The 23,757-nt window shown below is 32.2% G+C and overlaps 2 protein-coding genes across 2 annotated transcripts; one reads left to right on the forward strand and one right to left on the reverse strand.

The window, feature by feature from the left end:
- The first annotated feature begins 8,875 nt into the window (after positions 1 to 8,875).
- On the forward strand, positions 8,876 to 9,866 carry LOC131841241 (uncharacterized). The gene is made up of 2 exons (XM_059189520.1): positions 8,876 to 9,191; positions 9,723 to 9,866. The coding sequence occupies exons 1-2, from the start codon at positions 8,951 to 8,953 to the stop codon at positions 9,842 to 9,844; spliced, it is 363 nt and encodes a 120-aa protein (XP_059045503.1). The 5' UTR covers positions 8,876 to 8,950; the 3' UTR covers positions 9,845 to 9,866.
- Positions 9,867 to 11,723: 1,857 nt separating this feature from the next.
- Positions 11,724 to 16,343, reverse strand: LOC131841242 (facilitated trehalose transporter Tret1-2 homolog). The gene is made up of 6 exons (XM_059189521.1): positions 16,230 to 16,343; positions 15,160 to 15,339; positions 13,670 to 13,867; positions 13,320 to 13,515; positions 13,069 to 13,195; positions 11,724 to 12,417 (listed from the first exon to the last, which is right to left on the reverse strand). The coding sequence occupies exons 1-6, from the start codon at positions 16,315 to 16,317 to the stop codon at positions 11,728 to 11,730; spliced, it is 1,479 nt and encodes a 492-aa protein (XP_059045504.1). The 5' UTR covers positions 16,318 to 16,343; the 3' UTR covers positions 11,724 to 11,727.
- Between the last annotated feature and the right edge of the window lie 7,414 nt (positions 16,344 to 23,757).

The following is a 23,757-nucleotide window of genomic DNA, read 5'->3' on the forward strand; positions in this document are numbered from 1 at the left end:
ATTTAGTGAACTGTCGAAAGTATCAAACCTTAATTTTACGATATCGTAGTTTCGTATAAAATTTTAATTTAAAATAATTTATAGAGACCGAAGACTATAGTTTTTTTTAATTAACAGCAGTAATAGTTAAGGCGTCTGTGGAGTTTTTAAAAAGACTACAACACACTTTTTTTAAATAATTGCAATATATTATATATAGTAAGATGTCATGCCTCTTATTCTGGAATTTCATTGCCTAATCTGCACCATACAATCGAAATACTTGTAAGCTACAAGGAAGCTGCTTGGCGATTGACATATGAGACTGAGGTACCCACACAGACAACTTTTTATAGTCTACCTCCTATATCATTAGTTCTATAGTTATTACATTTTCTATCATGATTAAATATGTGATAATATTTTAGAGTAATAAATACATATTCTAAACAATTGCAAAATTTTATATAATTATATTACAATATAAAGATTGATCTACATATAACGATATATGTATATATATCCATTTATATGTATCGATATATTTCATAATATAATATCTCTATAAAAATAAGTAGAAAATAATATACCTAGTATATAATAAGTATATTGATTTTAACTAAATAATTTTATTTAAGAACCATTTATTTCGACAAATTTGTTTAACAGATTTTTTTATTTGACGTGTTTAGGTAGGTACCTACTGAGATAAATTATCGTGACGTAACTACACACACGTAAACTATTTACATATCTGTTACTATTTAATACATATAGGAATATTTTAAATTAGATAAGTATTATACACTTACATTTATTTAATAATTAAGATAGCAATTTAAAGGTATATACGATAATGATCAATGTTTTTAACATTATAAGTAGATCGATACGTACGAACCGAATCTTATTTTCTTTAATCATTCGATCATAAAGTGTTACATGTTTTACACGAACTGAAAGCATGATATATAAGTGATGAACATGAAATAAATAATACGATAATTAGATCATTATCTGAAAAACTTTTCCCAGCAGCATTATCACAAAATTATAAAGAGGAAATCGTTATCGTTTTTAGATTGTAGATCAACAATTGATGTGAAATAAGCATTTATTGCGTATATTGCACACCTATCTATGTATTGTATTTAGATGACACTAGTTCAATAGGTCCACACATTCAGTGTTGTTGGATTATTATTTTATATGAGGTCATGCAAAACTTTAATTCATATTAATTTTACGAGTTTTCTGATAAAGACAAAGTTTATAAAAAACTATGCTTCAATCTTGAAAAATTTAGTAAGTTGGTGTAAGAAGCCACATGAGAATAAACATCATTGTGCTCACTTTTGATGTTTGGAGTAAACAACCAAGTGGTATTGATTTTCCAAAACTTCTCTATAACAATAATACACAAAACTATTTGATATTGTGTACGCGAATACATTGAACAGCGGTATGCATCGAACAGGTGCATACATTATTCATACATTGAAGAGCGGCATGCGCCCAACGTGCATACCGATCTTCAATGTATAAACAATTTATTCGCGTGCACAATATCAAATAGTTTTGTGTATTATTGTCATTGAGAAATAGGTGATGCCAACAATGTACTGATTAAAATAAATTATTCAATTGAGAAATTACTCGCCAGAGAAATACTGAACTTAATGTTTCGTACTTAAAATTTCACAAAGCTTCCTATCTGGAAGGCAGAAGATTAGAGGAACGATTAGTTATTATTTTTGTTAATTATGCTTAGATTAAGTAGTTTATATAAAAAATTATAATACAATAGACCAGATTGGACAATAAGTAGTACCTAAGTAGATTCTGTAAATATTATAGTAAATTACTATAACAATAGTCTATTAATTCTGTTTGAGTAATGAAGTAATAACAACAAAAATATATTTACCAATAAACTACATATTTTATTATAATATATATATACATATATACAGGGTAGCTATATAGAAAGGAGCTAATAACGAATTGAACTTGAATGTAGACAGATATAATATAGTATACAGTTATAAATACACTTGATCTACTAGGAATGAATTTTGCTTCGTCTGCAGACACATTTATAAAAATTATAATATATGGTAACAAATTAACTATAGTAATTAAAAAGAGAGGAATAAAAATAATGACAGGATAATTTCCACAACGTCATCTAATCACAAACTGAGCAGAGTTGGAGATGGTCAGGCATGCGTTGCTGTTTTTGATAATAGATACCTACTATGGGTACTAAACAGAACAGATAGAAATACTTCAATAATATATAAATATACAGACAAATACTAACATTAATGAATGTTATAATATAAATATGAGAAGTCATTAAATATCCGGACGAGGAACAAGGAAACAACATGTTAGTTATTAGTCATATTTCTCGACATTTTCCTATGCATCGGTGCAATTAAATTGTAAGCCAACACTCTTACCGCCCTTGGTAATGGATGTGAAGTGTGCACATAATGAATACTAATCATAACCATTAGTCGAATTAATTATGTGATTTATGCGATAAAATACATCCTTAAGTAGAGTCGGACGTGTTCGATGTAAATATTTTTAATGTATTATGTATTGTATCTATTTGGGCGGACTTATTACTGCATTTTGACTATAGAAATCAGGAATTTAATTATAAACTAATTGTAAGAGTGCCTTAATACAATTAATATAAAATAAGTTGACATCAGTATTTTCATATTAGAACATAAATCCTGAGAATACGGATGAATATGAGAAAATATGGTCATGGCGGTCTGACGTTTACACTGGCGCTATATAGGTACATACATTATTTATATAATAGAGGTCCTAATACCTACCTTACCGAGGTAGATATAGTACTTAATAGTCGCTTGCGTTTTTTTTGTCTTTACTTCTGTATCATATATTTCAGTCAACAAACCATGTTTTGTAAGCTGTGTTTCAATTTGAAGATTGAGAGATATTGTGAGTGAAATTACACGTTATGAGAGTATGATACATTAGTTTTCCAAAATATCACATCGCATGTGGGATTGCAACAGGAATTTTCAACCTAATAAGAAAAATAACAATGCATATTAGTCTCTACCTGTTTTTGTTTTATGCTTAGGTACGCCAAAACAAGAAAAGAATAGAATAAGACTTATGAAGCGGGCTTGATCCATATGAAGAAAAATCAGTTATTTGGAGTCTAAATCAATGAATAATTAGTGAATAAAATAATATCAGCGAATATCAATATTAATTCTACACAATCGAAGCATCAATGTAATAAACAATCCCTATTACTCTTCGACAAGCTCGTATGTCATAACATTTATATACTAACTATTCTTATAAAAACAGGAATAGGTACCTATTAGTTAACATATAAACGTTGTCATTATCTAAACGACGAACAGATGTGGGAATATCTCTATCCGAACGTATCTCCTACTATTTGTTTTTCTTCCAAAAACTGCCGAATCAGTCAGAAAACTGACATTTAATAAGATGGACACGGTAAAGAGTCTGTACCAATTCAGTACAGAAACGAAAATACGACGATTCGATCAGAAACGCCTAAATTCAAAAAAGTTATTCATAGGGTACATTATGGGGTAGACCTAGAAAATGAACCAGACAGAATCGAGGACTTTAGTCAGGTTTGTCATTCTTTCATTTCATGCATGTTTTTTCCATATTCCTTGTACCCTGGCGAATGTTCACGTGCTTATTCTCACCTATATATTCTCGTAGTTGTTTTGTAGTTGACAATATTGTGTTGCTTTGTAAAATTGCTATAAGACAATTGACAGGTGGACCCATAATGAAAGTAATTTTGTAATTTGTATTTTATACTAACGGATCGTCTACTCTTATCTCAACATAGAGCTCATTCCAATGAAATGGTGTATCGAATAAATCTTACTATCTTACTAATACTAATATAAACGCGAAAGTAAGTTTGTGAGTGTGGATGGATGTTTATTACTCTCTCCTAAACCTAAACTGCGGGCACAGCTAGTCAATTATAATATCCGAACCTAAGCAAAATGAGTATGAAAAGGAGTGAAACGCTACCTACATTTTAAAGGACCGATTAGAAATAATTTATAAGATAGATAGACCCTAACATAGATAGTAGACCCTAATATCTAAGAACCATAGCATTATCTATAGGCAGACCGGATAAACTATGAATAAGAAAACACATACACAGATATTATGTAGTTACAGTTTTTCTGTCTGTAACCAGCTTATAAGATTATTATTAACTAGCTACTCGCCCCGGCTTCGCACGGGTGTACATGTATTATAGATATAAACCTATAAACCTTCCTCTTGAATCATTTTATGTACTAAAATACACTGCTTCGAAATCCATTGCGTATATAGTTTTAAAGATTTAAGCATATATAGGGACGAACAGACAGCGACAGCGACTTTGTTTTATACTATGTAATGAAGAGAATACGAGAAGTAATTAACAACCTTGATTAGTCTTATTAGTCATATTGATACAAGGTAATAAATTATCAATAAAATTCATAATTAACAAAGTATATCAATTACCTAATTACGACAACATATATTGCGGCATTTTTGATAAGAATACCTAATCTTGACAAATACTGTAGTTTGTTATGATATAATTTTTAACGAAGTATTAATCTGTGATTTAAGATAGGTAGACATTATCTAATGTTATTTACTATGAATCAACCACCTTGCTGTGTTGGCAAAAAAACTTAGGTAAATACAACTCATTTTTCAACTCGAACTATATAAGGTAATTTCTGAATTTTCAGATTTCAGAATCAAGTCTATTACGATTTACTGATGGTATTTCTGCCGCAAAGTAGCAACGAATGATGACAGAAATTAAAAATATGATGATTAACACGGTAGGATCGTGTTATGACGTACTAAGTTTGACATTATTAATTTATATACTTATTCATTGTGAATTGTTAGATCAGTCAATAAGGATAGGGAATATCATTTATTGTAAAAAAACAGAATACGCAATTAAGATAATGGAAGAAATAGTTATGTTTAATAGGTAATGTCATTAAACCGATCATCCGACTGCCAAAATATTTTATTTTGTATGTATATTGTATATTAATATAATTTTTTTGCAATAGTTTACTCCAGATTTCATCCGGATATAAATCAATATTGTTTTATGTTTTTCCCCTACCGCTTTAAAACCAAGTGTATACCCAATCACAGTGAATAAATTATTTTAAAATATGTTTGTTTGTAACACTTTATTGTACAGTAAATACATTTAAAATAACAGGATACAACGATCTTAAGAAATAAGTAATAGTTTAATGTGTACTGTATATTAACATCATAGTTAAATAAATATACAGCATATCATATAATACAACACTTCATCAACAGGAAAAAATAACAAAATCGCAATATATGATTATTTTTATATTAAGAAAATTTATTACCACATCAATTGCGCTAAAGTAGATTTTATTTATTATAGAAACTTCGCATATATTGAATAAAGGCTAGTCCCTGGTTAAATATATATATTACTAGCTAATCGCCTCGGCTTCACACGGGTGTACATGTATTATATATATATATATATATATATATATATATTCCTTTAGAATCACTCTGTTTATTAAAAAAAACCGCTTCAAAATCCGTTGCGTAGTTTTAAAGATTTAAGCATACATTAGGACGGACAGACCGCGACAGCTACTTTATTTTATACTACGTAATGATTATAAATGAATAAAATTACATGTCTCTAATATTATTAGCAAACAGGCAGTATAACATTAATACATTTTTCTCTATAAGAAATTAACTAATAATTACCGCAAACTATGAATATAGATCTGTCTGAAATAAATTCATTTGTACAATAATTTATTTAATAAATTACTCGTATTAAACTGTCGCAGTGAAGTCATAATATACACGAAACTACAGTGTAATAAAAATATTTTTTTCTGTGTAATATACTATTTTAATAAATTATACAGACAACGTAATTTTCACGTTGTAATAGGTTATTAAAAGTGTATTTTTTGAAGTTATACAATTATTAATTACTTTCAAATAATAGAAATAAAAACTTACATTTCCACCTCTATTCGCTACTAAGCAACGGCTACACACTAAATGATATCGTATCAGTAAGTTGGTAACACACTGCTCATCGGTTTTGTCATGCTTGATAAATTGTATGAAAAAGTTGATTATACTATAATACAATATTATTGAACAGTAGTGCCCGCAACTGCGTGCTGATACAGTTTCCGGAATAACAGTATGTTACCGTAACATTTCTGTCTGTGGTCAAAAATGAAGATCCGCTCAGAAACCGCAGAAAATTAACAACACTTTCGCCTTTATAATGTTAATAATAAGTATTGGGAATATATATTATATTATTATTATTATTATTATATATAAAAACAAGTACTGAAGTACTGTCTATGTAAATACACATCTTTTAATAGTGAAAATGGAAACATATAAACTCACCGTTTTGAGACCTCCTCACTTGATTCAGTCCTTCAAAGAATAAAGTGATTACTTCACTCGGGTCTCATACCTGCCGCCATTCTGAACGGTGCGTGAACCGTTCATTTAAACAGGGTTCTGTATAGTATATTATAATACCTGCTTCTTTATCGTTCAAACGAATACCTATTATTTATACCAAGCTGGGACCGCGACCGCTATATGAAAAAGCAATAGTTCGTTTATAAACCGATTAGTATAAAACAAACACTAAATTTTAAGGGAAGCTTACTACAATCCATTAGTAAATACTGCACCCAAATTGGTTAAACCGTGTATAATACAATTTACATTACTGATATTACAAACATTTTGTTACGTTGATAAAGTTCCCCCATAATAGATTTCTTATAAATTCCATGTACAGAGAGCGATATTATTTTTTTAAATATATGTATGGAATAGATTTTAAGGTCGTATTGTTAACAGTGCATGTGGTGATTAAATATTTACCTACATTCATAATAAGGATCAATACTTTATAGTTACTTAATAAATGTTTTTCTTCTCTGGCAGATTATTAACGTTAACAAATATATTCATATCCATTCATGAAATTGATCTTTCTCAATAATATATTGAAGCCACAGACTTTGATGGTGGTTTCAATACTAATCGTACAGCGATTAATATTTCTTTAAAATACTTCGTCATGATTATGTTTAATTTATAGCGAACACTATAAATAATGAAACTGCTGTACCTACCTTGGAAATTACTGATATTATGATATCGGTATCATTAAAAATCAAATAATAATGGTTCGGTTTTGAGCACTGGTTACGGATCCCAAAGATATTATTAAAAGTTGCTTCATAATGCAATATTACTGTTTATAAAAATGTAGTGACAATGACAACATTCATTCAGTTGTAACAAAGTATTATTTCCTTAGATTATTTCATTCATTGTTGTTGCTGTCACATAAATGTTGACACGTACCATATACTCGTATATGTCACATATATTAGTCATGTAAGGAATATGAAATATACATACGTTTGACGGCTTGGTGGTAAAATTTCAAATATTGATGTTTTTACGGAACCGAAGTTGGGACTCATGTTTATGCAGAAAATAAGTACTAATTCTTTTTGGTGACAGAATATCTTATGTATAGCAGTTCAATAATTTATTACTACTTAGGTATGTAATGAAAGCTATTATACAATATTGATGCTAATGTAATTGGAATGAAAATTGGTTTAAATAAAAAGTTAGAAACAATGCATTAAAAATTGTAATTTTTTTGATAAATGAACCTAATTAATTTATGAATAATGTAATTAGGTTCATTTATCGGTAACCATCTAATATCCGATTGCGGTACCCTGATATTGATTAACACTTATCTTGCACTAATATTACAATCTGAAGGGCCTTTTCGATATTTTCATTAAGAATAAACCACATAGTTATTGCAAAATTTGAGAAAAATATCGATATACACCATGTAATAACAGTTAGATTGTAACCCAATATTACATTGAGTACTTATCCTACATAAATATATTTACCGTTACTTAACTTCATTGATCGAAGCCTAAGCATGCGGAGATAGAAACAAAAACAATATATTTAAATAGAATTTTAGACAGATTGTTTTTAGGCAAGATATCTCATTTTAAAATTGTTTACACTACAGAATTAAGTTTTGATATGGGTACAATAGTTATATTATAAGTACCATTCCTACGGACTGCCTGATTCTACAATAAATTGTTGGCGAATTTTAAATTTAAATATTATTATCAATATTTGGTATTACTATATTCTTTAAGTCTAATTTATGTCGTTTTGGACAAAGCTTCGTCTCTAATTTTGTCACAATTTTTATAACTCATATTTATTTGCTATCTGTTGAAAATTGTAGATATCGGTGAAGAAATCAGTTTGATGAAGTTAAGTAACTCGTATACCTAATTTTGTTAAATCTAGTAACTACTGGATAAGATTTAAAGATAACTAGAAGTAATTTATATATTACAAATAGTAGGAAATGTTTTGTTTGTTTAAAGAAAATCTTGATAGCTTTACTGTGCAAGTTCATGATTGTGATCTAAATTATGATAACCTCGATGGAGGATAACACAATATGATTCACTAAGACTGTACCTATGTATATATGAGATAGCCAATCTTACATAACAAAATAATTAAAAACACTGGTAACACAAAAATATCTAATAAAAAAAAATTAAGTGCATTCCAAAGAGAATTTAAATAAAAAATGTCATTCAAATTATTTGTGCAACAGCCTTTAATTTGTTTTATGTTATAGATAAATGATACACTGAAAATTTCTAAATTGTTCCAACACATAGCTATACCTAGGCTTTTCTAAAAATGTGCGTAAAATACGAGAGTCTCAAATTATTTCGTTTCTACCGTTTATCCAAATTTTAATATGGCCTGTACCACAAAATATATACCAAAATTGAATCCGGAAGAAGAAAAAACTATAAAAGGAGCTCACCTAGTAGGTCCCAGTTTGGAATCGAAGCTCGATGAATTGAAATATGAAATAGTTCACAAAATTAACAAGGAACTGACTGATTCTAAGAACGCAAGGGACTATATTTCCCAAAAATATGATGAGCTATGCCGCAAGATACAATATTTGACTGAACTGGATACCACAGTGACAGGTATTCTTCGATGAAACTTATTAGTTTTGTTATAGCTCTTTTCTGAGGAGGAATTAGTTTTTAACTACATATACCTAAATACAGACGGTTTAAGGAAAAGAAAATCTGAACAGAAAACATTGTCCGTAACCGTAACACTGAACATAAATAGATACAGAAAAATTGTCCTTCCCTATACAGTATAAATAGGCATTGATTTACAATAGATTAACTGTAAGGGATTTCTCTGGTGTTAATATTATATTTTTAACGTTTTGTTTTTGCTCTTTAGTTCTTAATCACCAACTGTCTCTATTGGACCCAGAGAGATCTCTTACAGTTAATATATTGTAAATACTCGATATCTCAATCTCTTGACTCTCTTACCCCGTGAACGATTGTAACATGCTGTTATAATAACGAGAGTAATTGTAAAAGAGGGTTCTTTTGTCCAATAAAGTTCTAATTCTAACAAAAGAAATATATTTTTTTCAATAACAATTAGGTAGGTCCTAATTTAAGAACAATTTTCAACACGTGATCATTTTTCAGGTTTCAGGAGTGATGTGAAAGCAATAGAGAAACAGATCTGCGACCTTTCCATGAGAGTAGATGACATAGAAAAAAGAACCATATGTAAAGATTGTCCTTCTTTAACGTCTTCAATGTTTTGATAAATTAAATAAATGTTTCCCTGCTGTATACAATCTAATATTTTAATCGTTGGCAGTTAACTGACAGTTTATCTAGCAGTTATCAGTTGATTTCATATGTCAGATTTCACGTTGCGAGTACTGAAATTCACGATAAAACGAAAATTATTACAGACATTGTTGGTTACTATTAGCACAGATATTAGTTAATATATTAAGATTTATAGTAATAGCTAGCTGTCCCGGCAAACGTTGTTTTGTCATATAAATTAATAACGCTCTAAAAAAATAGGGGTTGGTGACAGTAGGGTGAAAATTTAGGGTTGTATGTATTTTTTTATGACACATAATAAAAAATTTTGCCTGAAAAATAAAAAAATAATGTTAGGGGTGGACAACCCTTATCACTTAGGGGTATAGATATTAGCCGATTCTCAGACCTACTGAATATGCATATAAAATTTCATAAAAATCGGTTAAACCATTTGGGAAGAGTATGGTAACTAACATTGTGACACGACAATTTTATATGTATATAAGAAGATAACGTAACTGCATTAGTTAAAACAGCTCAGATATTATGGGTTCGATAGCAAATCAGGTTGAAAGGTAAAAAAGGGCAATAAGTAAGCATGCGTGTAGAATATTTAAGAAAAACGCCACAGATATTAAATAAAAAAATAATTTAATCTAATTAAATAAATAACATCATATTACAATAAAATAATATTTGACACATCCCTCTCATATATCTAAAAATACTCATTTTTACTCTTATATCTACTATACGTCTAATGGGTAAGAATTTTATTTAACTGTTACCATTTATATGAACTTTTCAAAATAAGTTAACATTTCATCGTAAGTTATTATCTAATACTCCATATAACAGCAAAATGTTAATCTTTGATGAATTGTTATTGTAAAAAGGGTAATTTAAGCTACATTTTTTCTAAAGATTGACTGTATAAAAACATATATACATATATTTTGAAAGTAAGGGTTTATTGGTATTTTATACATCATTCGACGACCTCGGTGGTCTAGCGGTCTAGTCTACCGCTTTACGACCGATGGTCGCGGGTTCGATTCCTCGCACGGCACAAACATTTGTATTCATGAGTATGATTGTTTGTATCGGTCTGGGTATTTTATATGTATAATATGTATGTATTTACGAAAAAAAAAAATATATATCTATGTATTTGTATCAGTTGTCTAGGACCCATAACACAAGCTTTAGCTAGCTTAACTTGGGTCTAGATGGCGCTGTGTGAATTGTCCTGAGATTATTATTATTATTATACATCGATCGATTTTGCATATTTCTAAAATGGCTGGGCGTTTCACTGACAGATAGATAATATTATACGAGCAACTAAGGCTACTTATATTTTACAAAAATATTTAAATTTAATAAAAAAGCAATTAATTTCCACACGGACGAAGTTTACCATTAGCTGTTACCCTCGGTAACAGTTAGTAGTAAATAGATAACAATGCCGACCTACAGAAAAGTCTAACATCTAATCAATAGAATATATTGTGTAGGTTACAATTAAATAAAAATCCTTATCACTACAGGGTTTGAACACAAGGTTCTACAGTCTTGAAGCAATATCTTTAATCTATATTTTACAAATAGAAAGAGTAGCGTCCCAGCATTATTTTTATAAGTCCAGGTATGGTCAAATATTTTTATAGGATCAAGTATTTCTCGGCTATTTTCGGATCCTAAAGCACTTTTTAAGTGTTTATATTAATAAGACAGGAGCTAGAGAAAAGCAAGTTGTACCGCACAATTAATAACACAAGCCAGAAGGCGAGCGACACAAAATCCTACCAGTACCTAATTATGTAAAATGTTAAAATGCTGAAATAATTATATACCTAACTCGTTATCATTATGAATTTTTACCGGCGAGAATAGCTTGAATCTGTGATACAGTTTTGCCTTTTGTTTCTGGTATTAAGAAGAATACAAAGAAGACGCATACAACCATGAAACCTGAGAAAAACCAGAAACAACTATATATACCTACGGCGTCTCTCATCAATGGAAAACATAAGGTTACAATGAATACTAAAAACCAATTTACTACAACCGATATACTCGTTGCAGCACTTCTATATTCTACTGTGAACAGTTCCCCCATCATCATCCAGGGTATTGGTCCGAATCCTAAAGAGAAGGATGTTATGAAAAGAATCAAGCAAACCAATGGCAGCCACCCGAATGATGAAACGTTGTGGCCACTATCTTGAAGCTTGAAATATACTCCTAAGATAATAAGAGTGATCCCCATGATAGCAGCGCTTTGCAGCAGAAGTATTCTTCTGCCAGCCTTTTCTATTAGTAAGGAGGAAATGTAAGTGGCTATTGTTTGGACAACGCCAACAATAATGGTGGCGATGACAGGTTGGATGTTGGAACCAGCAGATTGGAAGATGTTGTTGGTGTAAAAGATGACGGCGTTGATACCACTGAACTGTTGGAAGAACATGAGGCCGAGAGAACATATGAAGGCCATGCGTGTGTTTCGATGTGAAAATATACTCAGGATGCCAGCGCGTTGTAATGAAGCGGCGTCGACCTGAAATTAAATTTATTGTTAATTATGTAGAAATTTTTGGACTAATGGCGATCTTTAAGATTCGACTCCTATTGATACTCAATGAAGATATACCGATATGCGATGTAAATCTGTTCAAAACTATGGAATACTTGTTGTTCTAATAATTAAATATACTTAACCCTTTTTCTAGATATACTAACAGTAGAATGTCATACTGTGAATGTTTTTGCCCAAATAACATGATTATCTTTCCTAAATATGCCTCTATCATACATAAAGCTTTTGCATTGTTCTCTGATTCTTCTAAATTCTCTGTTATAAATTATTTCATGCGTATATGCTAATTCCGGAATCTTTTATCGGTCAATGAAATTTAATTCGTTATCTTGTCCTATTAAAACGGAGATCAAAATTACAACAGCCTGAGATGACGTTCGAACCCCTAGCGATGCATTTAAACTATTTATTATAGAATCCATCGCGTCGGCAGGAGTTAGCCTTCTGTCTTTCCATAAGTTCCACAGGTTTGGAGTGCCTACTGCACTAGCCTCTATTTTAGTCTGATAAAACTATAAAGGCCATCTACGGCGGACACTATTAGAATAGATAGAGAAAAAAATGAGTATCTTTTGAAAATCATCTGTATATTTAGTCTATGTAGATACTTGCCTCATTCTGCATATCTTCAAGTTCGTCACTGAGATCAGCATCTGGTCCTCGCAACCAACGGAGTGATTTTTCAGCATCACGTCTCCGATTTTTACCAAGCAAATATTGAGGAGTTTCTGGCATCCACCTGAAATAATAGTAATTAAATATACATATAATTTAATTTTTCCATAAGTTTGTACATATTGTCGTTCACAATACTCCCAGATACCAAATGGCGGTCAAAGATTGGTTATAAAAAGAATACTAACCAGAACACAATGACTAGCAGTGGGGGCAGAGCAGCAGATACAATAGAAAGGGTGCGCCAATGGGTCCAGCCACCAACTATAAAGGTAAACAAAATTCCAATAGTCAGGAACAGTTGAAAGAAGGCCCCCAGTGTTCCTCTTATGGCGGTCTCTGCTATCTCACCGATATACATCGGAGCCGCAACACATATGCCACCTGAAGTAAAAGAGCAAATTAGGAGGCGAAACGATGTAAATAGATTTTAAATATACTGAATAATTGTTTGACCTATAGTGAATAATGGCACTGTAGTGATTATTCGTGATTATTGATAGATTTCAATATGAGAGTTATATATTAAATAAATTACCAGTGCCAAGCCCTGCGATGAATCTGCCAATGATAAGCATTGTGGCACCCTGAGCGAATATGATTAAGAGCCAACTGAGCAAGAACGGAATTGACAAGATGAGTATCGTAGGACGTCTGCCTGCCTTCTGAGCTAGCAAGCCCACTGGCAACGCACTGATTAGAGCGCCAATTGCTGATATTGATGACACAAGGGAACCTGTAAAAAACATAGGGTTTTGAAGTAAAAAGTAATACTATAATAATTGTTATACTGGATAATCATCTTGATAAAACTAGTAAAGAACTCGTAAGTAGACAGATTATGGAAGTTAAATACTGCTAATTGAACAAAATAATTTAACAAAAATATATTCCTATATACTAATATGGTTATACGTGCTATGTGGTCGGCTCATTGCATCTTCAGGTTGATTATCGTTTAGACATATCGGTTAATTTAGTTATTTCAAGGATATCTTCGGAATACTCCGGACACAGATATTGACGGAATTGCATATAGAAATCATTATAGTTATAAATGTTTAATTCCTCGTCCTATGGACTGATCAGTGTATACTGTAGATATATGATATATATAGACTACCATACCCATAATATACCACGCGTTGGTGTGGCTAAGGTTTTTGACTAAAATAATAATTACAACTATAAATTGAGATATAAGGTATCCTATCTTTCAAGAATCAAATTGCATACAATGAGCAAATGAAATTTGTAATCGGTTCAGTAGTTTAGTAGTCCATCGCGGACAAACAACGTGACACGTAATTTATATATATATATATATATTAGATATGCAATATATCTTTATATATGTAAAGATATATTGCAGTGAGCTTAAAAATGTTATTTGAATCGTCTGATTTCTGAGTCAGCAATGATAAACAAATACTTAATTTGTTTATCAGGTCATTGCACGTAATCTGACGGATATCCAAACGGTGATACAAGCATATACCCAGAGTGGGTGTGTCCACATGAAGTTCCCGATAGTTATGTGTATTACTCTGATTAACGAACTTAAAAACAAATATATAATAATTGCATATCTATCAAAATATTTATCATTGTTTGAATTTCCGTCTTGCTAATAATATCTACTGATATTTAGTTATTTGTGTCAATTAATTAAAATTAATTTTTAAATTCTAACTCATATCCCTGCGGAACATTAGTTTAGTACTCTACCTTCGTTAATCTAGCATAGCATAGGAATTAGGAAATAAATGTTCATAGATTAAAACCTATGAACATTTATTTCCTAATTCCTTACCTTCATTGATCTGTGATGCTTTATATGCTATATACTTTTAGCTCTTTCATACTCATACACAATAAATGAAGTCGCCAGAGCTGGCGCTTCATTTAGGACTATAGTTTTGATCTTCGGATGCGCATACTTGTTTCGATCGTAACCTCATGGTTTAAGAACCACGAGGTTTTATTATTATATCTTCATATCGTTAAATAAAAAAAATATATACTTACTTTCTTTAGTGTTTAATAGAAAGTCAGCTTCCTGCCCCACAGAATTGATTAGCGTGTTATTAACGATATTGACATTTGTGCCATTTTGTGCTGTTGTGTTCTGCTTTAGCGGCTCCAACTGTGGAAGAGCCGGTGATGTCCAACCGAGGATTGTTCCAGCTATCACGGCACCAATGGCCGCTGGAAGTACAAAGAATATATATTGAACAGTGTATTAGGTATTTAACATTTGTAAGTGTTATTTGTGTAGCTAAAAGTCGAAATAACATTTATAAATAGAAAAAATTAAGTACCATTCAGTAAATAGTTTCATCCGAGAATAACTGGCAATAAAAACGACTGTTGCTTTTTTATTACATTGCTTATGGATTATGTGATGGATGCCAATTGAGAATAAGCTATTGTAATCTTATCTAATCTATGCTTATTGATTTTTTAAGTTACTGAAGTGGGGAAACAAGCCGCTGGCCCACTTGATGGTAACCGTCGTCTATATTCATAAACAGCGCTAAGGACATCGAGATATTTTAGGTCCAAATCATGTAATTTTACTGTGTTATTTCTACCGTTCAACCAAAACACAGTTGCTTAGCGGCTCTAGATGACTTCTTACAAAGTGTATCTTGGTAATATGCTATAGATAGATGCATTCATACAATCAAATATTAACCAGCTGTGAAAGGAATTTGTAAGATAAATAAATAATTAAAAACTAATAAATATTTGTGCAGGCTATTTTATGAGCAATTATTTAAAACGTAAATTATACAAGACGTGAGTTACCTACATCGTTAGATGCGTGTGCATCTCCTGCAGAGTCTATTATTATATTTTTACATCCAAACATACAGACGCGACGCCGGAGCATATAAATGTTATGAGCTATTTTAGAACTGTATAAAAATATAAACAAGTTCTACAATAACAACAACAACTTCTAATATTTTTTTAGATAATCTAAATAAAGGAATTAAAGGGAACAAAATCTCTACTATGAGTAAACGTCGTTGGTATTTAATTTGTGAGCTATCTAATTTAATTTGTGACTATATATATAGGTAGGTCTTTACCTGCGATTGCTGCGATATATTGGTTTGTCTTATTGGTTTTCCCGCCTTTCTCCTCAACGGTAAGCATGTGCATTGTTGGCTTCTCCATATTGGATATTCCTCCTGCTGTTCACGGCATTCTGCAATAACATGATATTCATCTCGTTAAAATATTTCTCGCTTAAAACTAAAATACTATTTTTATGATTTCGGGATATATACCTAATATTTGTATTGTCGATCGACAAATCGAAATTTAAAAACATTTTTTTTTTAACTCTCACGCTAATGCGCAATTTGTTTTGTGATTAGTACCTACCCATTTTTAATGGTTACATGGACTTGTATTTTCTAATATGATTATTTGTATTAATCGGGGGGCTTTGTATTATATATGTATTTACAAATAAATATTTCTTTTTTTTACCTATAATGCAAATTAAGCTTAGTTTGGGACCAGATGGCGCTGTGTGTATAATCAGCAGCTATTAGGTAGATATATACTTTCCGGTGGTTATAAGTTCAATGTCCACAAAATGCAAACATTCGCCAACCTATCAAGTTGTTGTATCAACAGACACAGTCTGTTACCCTGTTTACTTTTAAATTTCGCAATCGATTTTGATATGAATTGCATTGTCGTTTAGATATTTTTCTGGAAATTTTGTACATATAACATTCTAATATTTTACTATATTTTGTATATTGTTATTCAAATGAGTTGTTATTATATTTCTCTCCCTCCTCGGATGTCTAGCGGTTTAGACGTGTCGTAAATAACCTCCTTGTACAATTTATTCTCAATATTTTTAATTTAATATCGCAAATATAGTTACCAGTAGTACCAGGAACTCAGAAACAACTAAGAAGCTTATTACACTAAGTGTGACAAGAACACCTATACAAGTGAGTGCAACAAATATATTTTTCACCAACTGGTTAAATTCATAAGTTAAATAGATACGCAAATTAATTAGTGTCATTGGTCAACCCATAACTGCTCAAACGCAAGGGGCGGAGCCTATCTATCACCTGTGCATTACATACCTGCAAGTGCATCCCGCGCATCCCACCCCGCGCAACTCTTTGCTACTGAGCCGACGGCATATTTAGGCCTACGCATCAACAAATAGTCATAATTATGTTACGCTCACCGATTAATGATCAAGATAAGCACTACAGTTCCACCCCAAACCTAAATGAGTACACAAATACTGCGATGGCGAACGACAGTAACATCTCTCATCGGTCGAGTAAACGAAGACGATGCGATTGTAGCTCCACAGAAGAATCAAAATTAGACAATTTTATAAGTACCCTCACATCATGGAGACAAGAAACTGACACTAAACTGTCAGATATTAGGGACTCAATGAACGACATAAAGAGACAGAATGCGGAATTAATCGCATCTAACATTGATATTGAAAAATCAATAGAATTTCTATCTTTGAAGTACGATGATGTATGCCAGCGGCTGGATACCTATCACGCTGTATCTCAAACCTGTGCCGAACGGCTGAATAAACTGGAAGCCGCGTGGTTTTTAACTTATTTTTTCTAAAAATAAAAGTACGGAGGATATCGAGCGCAGCCTGCGATCCAGTTCCCTGGAATTACGCAACATACCCCTGAAACAAACCACAACTCAAGAAGAATTAGTCCATATTGCAACAAGTATTTTCAGGACACTTTCTGTCGAGGTCCATATGTCGGACTTTTATGATATTCATCGGCTTCCGTCAAACAAAGATAATAAGACTATCGTGGTTTCTTTAAACTCAGTATTACTGAAAAACAAATTACTGAAGGCATTCAGAGATTACAATAAACGTAATCCGACTAACAGACTCAACACCAAGGCAATTGATTCTTCATTAACCAGTCGTATAATATACATCGCTGAATCCCTAACCACTCATGCCCGCCGACTGTTTTACTTGGCGCGCGAATTCGCCAAGGCAGAGAACTACAAGCATTGCTGGACGACAACGGCAGAATCTTACTTCGCAAGGAAGACAACGGCAAACTCATAGTCGTTATGTCAGAATCTCAGCTGACGGAACTAAAATCAAAAAACTAACTAGTTCCATTACATATTTAGTTATATTGCAGATCTTGTTAATTTTAAACTTATTTTTTGTAACATATAACATTATACTAAATTTACACGTCGACACAAATATACACTTTACACTCTACTCATACATGCCACATCTCCCAAAACACACCAATAACTTTTTAAGGTTTTATTACTGCTTTATATTTTCCCAGAACTATAATTCCGACTTAAAATTACAGTACGATATGACTTTTATTACATATATAGTGCCAATCATGCTAGGACTTGCGTGCTATATATTGTAATCTTAAACTCACACGGACCAACATATTCTATTACTTACTTTGTTGTACTTATATACATAAACGACAGTTATACTCATTACATATCCCAAAGGAGAACGGTCTCAATCTACAACTTATGCACTCGTACATTAGTTACTGAAATCTATAAACATATTGTTCTCATTAAAACATATATTTACGTATTCATAAACTCTTTTATAAATTACCTATACTGTATTACAATATGCAATGGGTTTACATACAATAATCATAGCCAATATACAAATTTAATAGTGATACATATAACTACACACAATTCATGTACTTCGTTTAACAAACATTAACATTCAATTCCAATCAGGATTTAATTAATAATATAGATAGTGTTTCAGTTTCATATGCACGTACCTGTGACCCGGGAAATGTTCGTAGCATACTCTCTCAAACCAAGAAGCCTCTAAAAATCATAACACAAAATATTCGGAGTATATCTCATAATATTTCAACTTTTAGTGTACTATTAAATGATTTAGACACCCAACTTGACATAATTATATTTACAGAATGCTGGCTTCAACATAACCCTTCTATTCCTAATCTAACCGGCTTCTCCTATTATTCAACTACTAACCCCACAAACCAAAATGATGGAGTAATTATTTACATTAATGATACTCTTTCCGGTGTAATCGTTTCAGAACCTAATATGATTGACGCATATGCTTGATGATCAAAATTAATACAGAAACTGCAATACTGGCTATATATAGACCTTGTGCTTTTCGTGACCGTCAAAATTTTATTCAATCCTTACACAATATTCTAGATACGCTCAGCAGTTTCAAAAATGTCATTATCATGGGTGATATAAATATCGACATCGCTCCACTAACCTTAAACCAAGAGGCAGAACAATATCTAAATACGTTGGCACATCACGGACTGCTACCTGCACACACTCTTCCCACTCGTAATTATTCCTGCCTGGACCACGTGATCATGAAAACCTCGTACAATGCTCAAGCTCTTGTCATTAACTCTTCAGTTACTGACCACGATGCTGTATTACTTGTCATTAATTTACAAGCGCATAAATACCCTCCCAAAGAAATTAATAAAGTTAACTACAGCGATATATCAGAGACAATAAAAAATACCGACTTCTCTATAGTACTAAACTCTACTGACCCCAACACTGCAACCAATCGCTTTATTAAAATACTGCAAGCAGTTATTTCATCTCACACTATAATTATCACCCTGACCCGACGTAAAAAAACTCTTAAGCCATGGATATCGCAAGGACTTATATATGCATCAAAAACAGAGACAAAATGAACAAGAAACTTAAAAAAGATCCTAACAATGAAACTCTTCGAATTACATATAAGAGATATCGTAACTTCTGTAACTCTATAATAAAAAAGGCTAAAATAAAATATGAGCGGGAGTTGATCTGTAAAGCTGGTAACAACTCAAAAACATTATGGAACGCCATTAAAGAAGTAACAAATTCAAAAATACATCTTCCTCTTGTATACCTCTCTTACATTGCAAGACCACCCCTAAGGAATCTGTTAATCACGTGAACTCATATTTTGCAAGTATGGGAAAGTCACTGGCTCAAAATATTGTGGCTCAAAACTCGTACTCCCCTCTTCAAACCCACTAACACCATCTGAGACCTACACTCAACCCCCATGTCATTCTTTTGCCCTTTTCCACACTAATGATAAGGAGATAGATAATATCATAAGTTCTCTGCGAGGTGAGTGTGCGGTAGGCTGGGATAACATCTCAACTTCTTTCCTGAAACAGAACAAACAGTCTCTTATCCCGTCAATTACCCACATTTGTAATATAAGTATGTCCACTGGCATATTTCCCTCAGCATTTAAGAGAGCTATAATTCGCCCAATCTACAAAGCTGGAGAGCGGGACCAACCTAGCAATTATCGACCAATTGCAATTTTACCTGCTCTATCTAAGATCCTTGAAAAGATGGTCAATAAGCGACTAACGGACTTCCTTGAAAAAAACAATGTCCTATCACCTGGACAGTACGGTTTTAGAGCTGGTAGGTCGACGGCAGATGCAGTTCATGAGCTTACCGATCACGTGGTGCGGCTCCTGGATAGGGGTAGGAAATGTTTATGCGTCTTCCTCGACCTCGCACGTGCATTTGACACAATTTCGATACCAATCTTATTAAAAAAGCTGGAAATAATTGGAGTACGTGGTACCCCACTATCTCTGTTCACCAGTTACTTCTCGGAGCGTACTCAATGTGTAGGGATAGATGATGTAAAAAGTACTGACGTCTCCATTGAATACGGAACTCCTCAGGGAAGTATCTTAGGACCCACCCTTTTCTTGATTTATATCAATGACCTCTGCTCACTCGAAGTCCCGAAATGTAAAATTATTTCCTATGCAGATGACACAGCCTTACTGTTTTCTGCAGACACATGGCAGGAAACATACAATTATGCCCAATCTGGTTTTGACCGTGTTTCCAACTGGCTGCGCCTAATCTCCTAACACTAAATGCCCAAAAGACCCAATACTTAACTTTCTCCATAAATTCTGCATCCCAAAACATTACATCAACCCTCTCAATTAGAGCCCATTCCCACCCAATAGAATCCACTCCCTCCTACTGTAACTGTCCTCTTCTAGTTCGCACTGATACAATAAAATACCTAGGTGTATATTTGGATTATAGACTTAACTTCCACCACCATCTGAGTATCACTGCCGGGAGGATTCGTAAACTTATGTACGTCTTTAAGACATTGCGTCATGTGGCTGATGCGAATATTGTTAGGATGGTCTACATAGCCCTCGGCCAATCCCTCCTTACATATTGTATCACTACATGGGGAGGCGCCAGCAAAACTTCGCTATTAAAATTAGAAAGAGCACAGAGAGCACTTCTCAAGATATGCACATTTAAGCCCATACTATGCCCCACCCACGACCTTTACCAATATTGCGAGGTACTTACTGTTCGTCAGCTTTTTATGTTATACACTACACTCAAACAACACACCATAACTACTCCCAACCCTCTTCTTATCTCATACCGCCGTAATCGATCTGTCGCTAATACAGCTCTATACAAAACACAGTTTTCCCATCGCTTCTTTTGTTTCTTAGGCCCATTTCTCTATAACGTCCTGCATCGCAGATTGAATATTTTAGAACTAACAAGCTTTCAAACATGTAAACTCAAATTGACAAATTTCTTGCTGGCCTTAAATTACCAAGACACAGAGAAACTATTACTTGCATAAACATACTTACTACATATCATTACAGGTTCACACACAAACCAAACCCGCAAACGTACACGCACACACACACACACACACACAAACACATTCACACGCACACATACACTCATACACTCACAACATTACTACACATATATATATATATATTTACTATACTTACCTAATATGTTAGACACTACAGATAACTAGATATTGCCATAATCTTACTGTGTAAATCTAAGTAGAACCGCACAACCGAGGGGTGTATTATACTGGTCTACTGAGATACAGGCCTCGTGCCTAGTTCAGTTCCCAGGCTCATACAATCACAACATATTGTTTATATAAAAAAAAAAAAAAAAAAAAAAAAAAAAAAAAAAAAAAAAAAAAAAAAATGAATTTATACCTGTACATGATTGTGGCTTAATAAAATTTATTATTATTATTATTATTATTATTGTTGCATTTCTTATATAAGTGTATACCTTATTCGTATATATTTCAATTATATTTTTATATCTTATAGATATATCTACTATGAAAAATATGAACTTTAAAGTGTCTAATTTTAAATATATTAAGTATACATTTGCTAACATCGCCAATCCATAAGAAAATTCTTGGACCGAATATTAAATGTATTCAGTCCAAGAATTTTCTTATGGATTGATTCATGAATCAATTGATCGAATATGCTAATTCAAGATTTCGTACCTAACACGGAAAGCCATAGGTAAGTTAAGCTAGTTAAGCCCATAAGTTTTTTAGTTTATATAGAGCACTATCTACTATAGAGCTCTATATAAACTAAAAAACTTATGGACTCCATTGTTTTTTTACGCTGGCAGTTATCTACTGCACTAAACTATACAATAAAGATTATTCATCAAATTCAAAATGTATTTAAATAAAACATTACCAACAACTATGGTTACAGAAGTGATTTAGCAATGTCATTATCGACTATTCTTAATGCCTACAACAGTCAATTATCCAATAATTACAAATTATTAATTTAATTAATCCCTTTAGTATTTCGATATTTATTTCAAGTGATTAAAAACATGTCTGATTTGTTCTATAGTATAATTGAAGTTCTAAGAATTTATCGGATATTATTATGTAGAGTATTGGTTAGTTTTTCAATTTTGACATAATAATCACTTCTACTTAACTACAAAATAGTGCCTCGTCATTCGTCGAAGCAAATCTTTCGTCCCTATCTCACATAGACACATAAATGGCTCCATTCAACTTTATGACATGTTCAATGTGAACATGCCGCTGGTTTTCAGTGGCACTTGAAAACCAAAAACAGTGGTAGATTAGTCATTTCATTTATCACGAGGATGTACACAGGCTCTAAAAAGCATTGTGGGTAACAGGTAGTATGTTATAATATTAACTTGTGTCAAATTTGTATTCCCTTTTTATCTTTTTACGAGGCACTGTGAATAGACCCCTTCCAAATGTTATCATACGCTGGAAACGAGTAGCGATAGCGGTATTGATAAAAGCTATAATATAATTTTGTATGCCTTTTAAATTATTGTTTTTGTAAATTTTATAGGAATTATATTTTTCATAATACTTACATTGGATTACGGTTTTAATACCGCATTGGAATGTTGAAGATTAAAAGTTGATTTGTCACCTGATGCAAAGTAAGTAGTAAATATAACCGATAAAAGTGTCCACAACATGGATTTTATACATAAAACATAAAGGTTAGTGTGGTTCTCTTGCCTCCCCTAACGGTAGGTACCTTACATAACTTACCGTACTTATATAACACAATTTAGGTACATTTATTTATTGCTTTACAATTGTTAGTATAGTAGGTACATTGTCGTCTTGTGCATAAGGTAGATACCACTAGCATAAAAACCTTATCGATTGAGACTGAATTATCGGTTTACACGACACGA

Source organism: Achroia grisella, unplaced genomic scaffold (assembly GCF_030625045.1).
Source record: "Achroia grisella isolate CSIRO2021 unplaced genomic scaffold, CSIRO_AGI_Agris_v1 utg1576, whole genome shotgun sequence".
Taxonomy (NCBI): Eukaryota; Metazoa; Arthropoda; class Insecta; order Lepidoptera; family Pyralidae; genus Achroia; species Achroia grisella.

What these genes read in the sequence shown, in the direction of transcription:
- LOC131841241 (XM_059189520.1), top strand. Translation starts at nt 8,951, where the DNA reads ATGGCCTGTACCACAAAATATATACCAAAATTGAATCCGGAAGAAGAA. An exon ending in ACTGGATACCACAGTGACAG is followed by an intron (nt 9,192 to 9,722) that starts GTATTCTTCGAT and finishes ATCATTTTTCAG; the next exon opens with GTTTCAGGAGTGATGTGAAA.
- LOC131841242 (XM_059189521.1), bottom strand. Translation starts at nt 16,317, where the DNA reads ATGGAGAAGCCAACAATGCACATGCTTACCGTTGAGGAGAAAGGCGGG. An exon ending in ATATATCGCAGCAATCGCAG is followed by an intron (nt 15,340 to 16,229) that starts GTAAAGACCTAC and finishes TTGTACTTCCAG; the next exon opens with CGGCCATTGGTGCCGTGATA. An exon ending in CATCGCAGGGCTTGGCACTG is followed by an intron (nt 13,516 to 13,669) that starts GTAATTTATTTA and finishes CTTTTACTTCAG; the next exon opens with GTGGCATATGTGTTGCGGCT.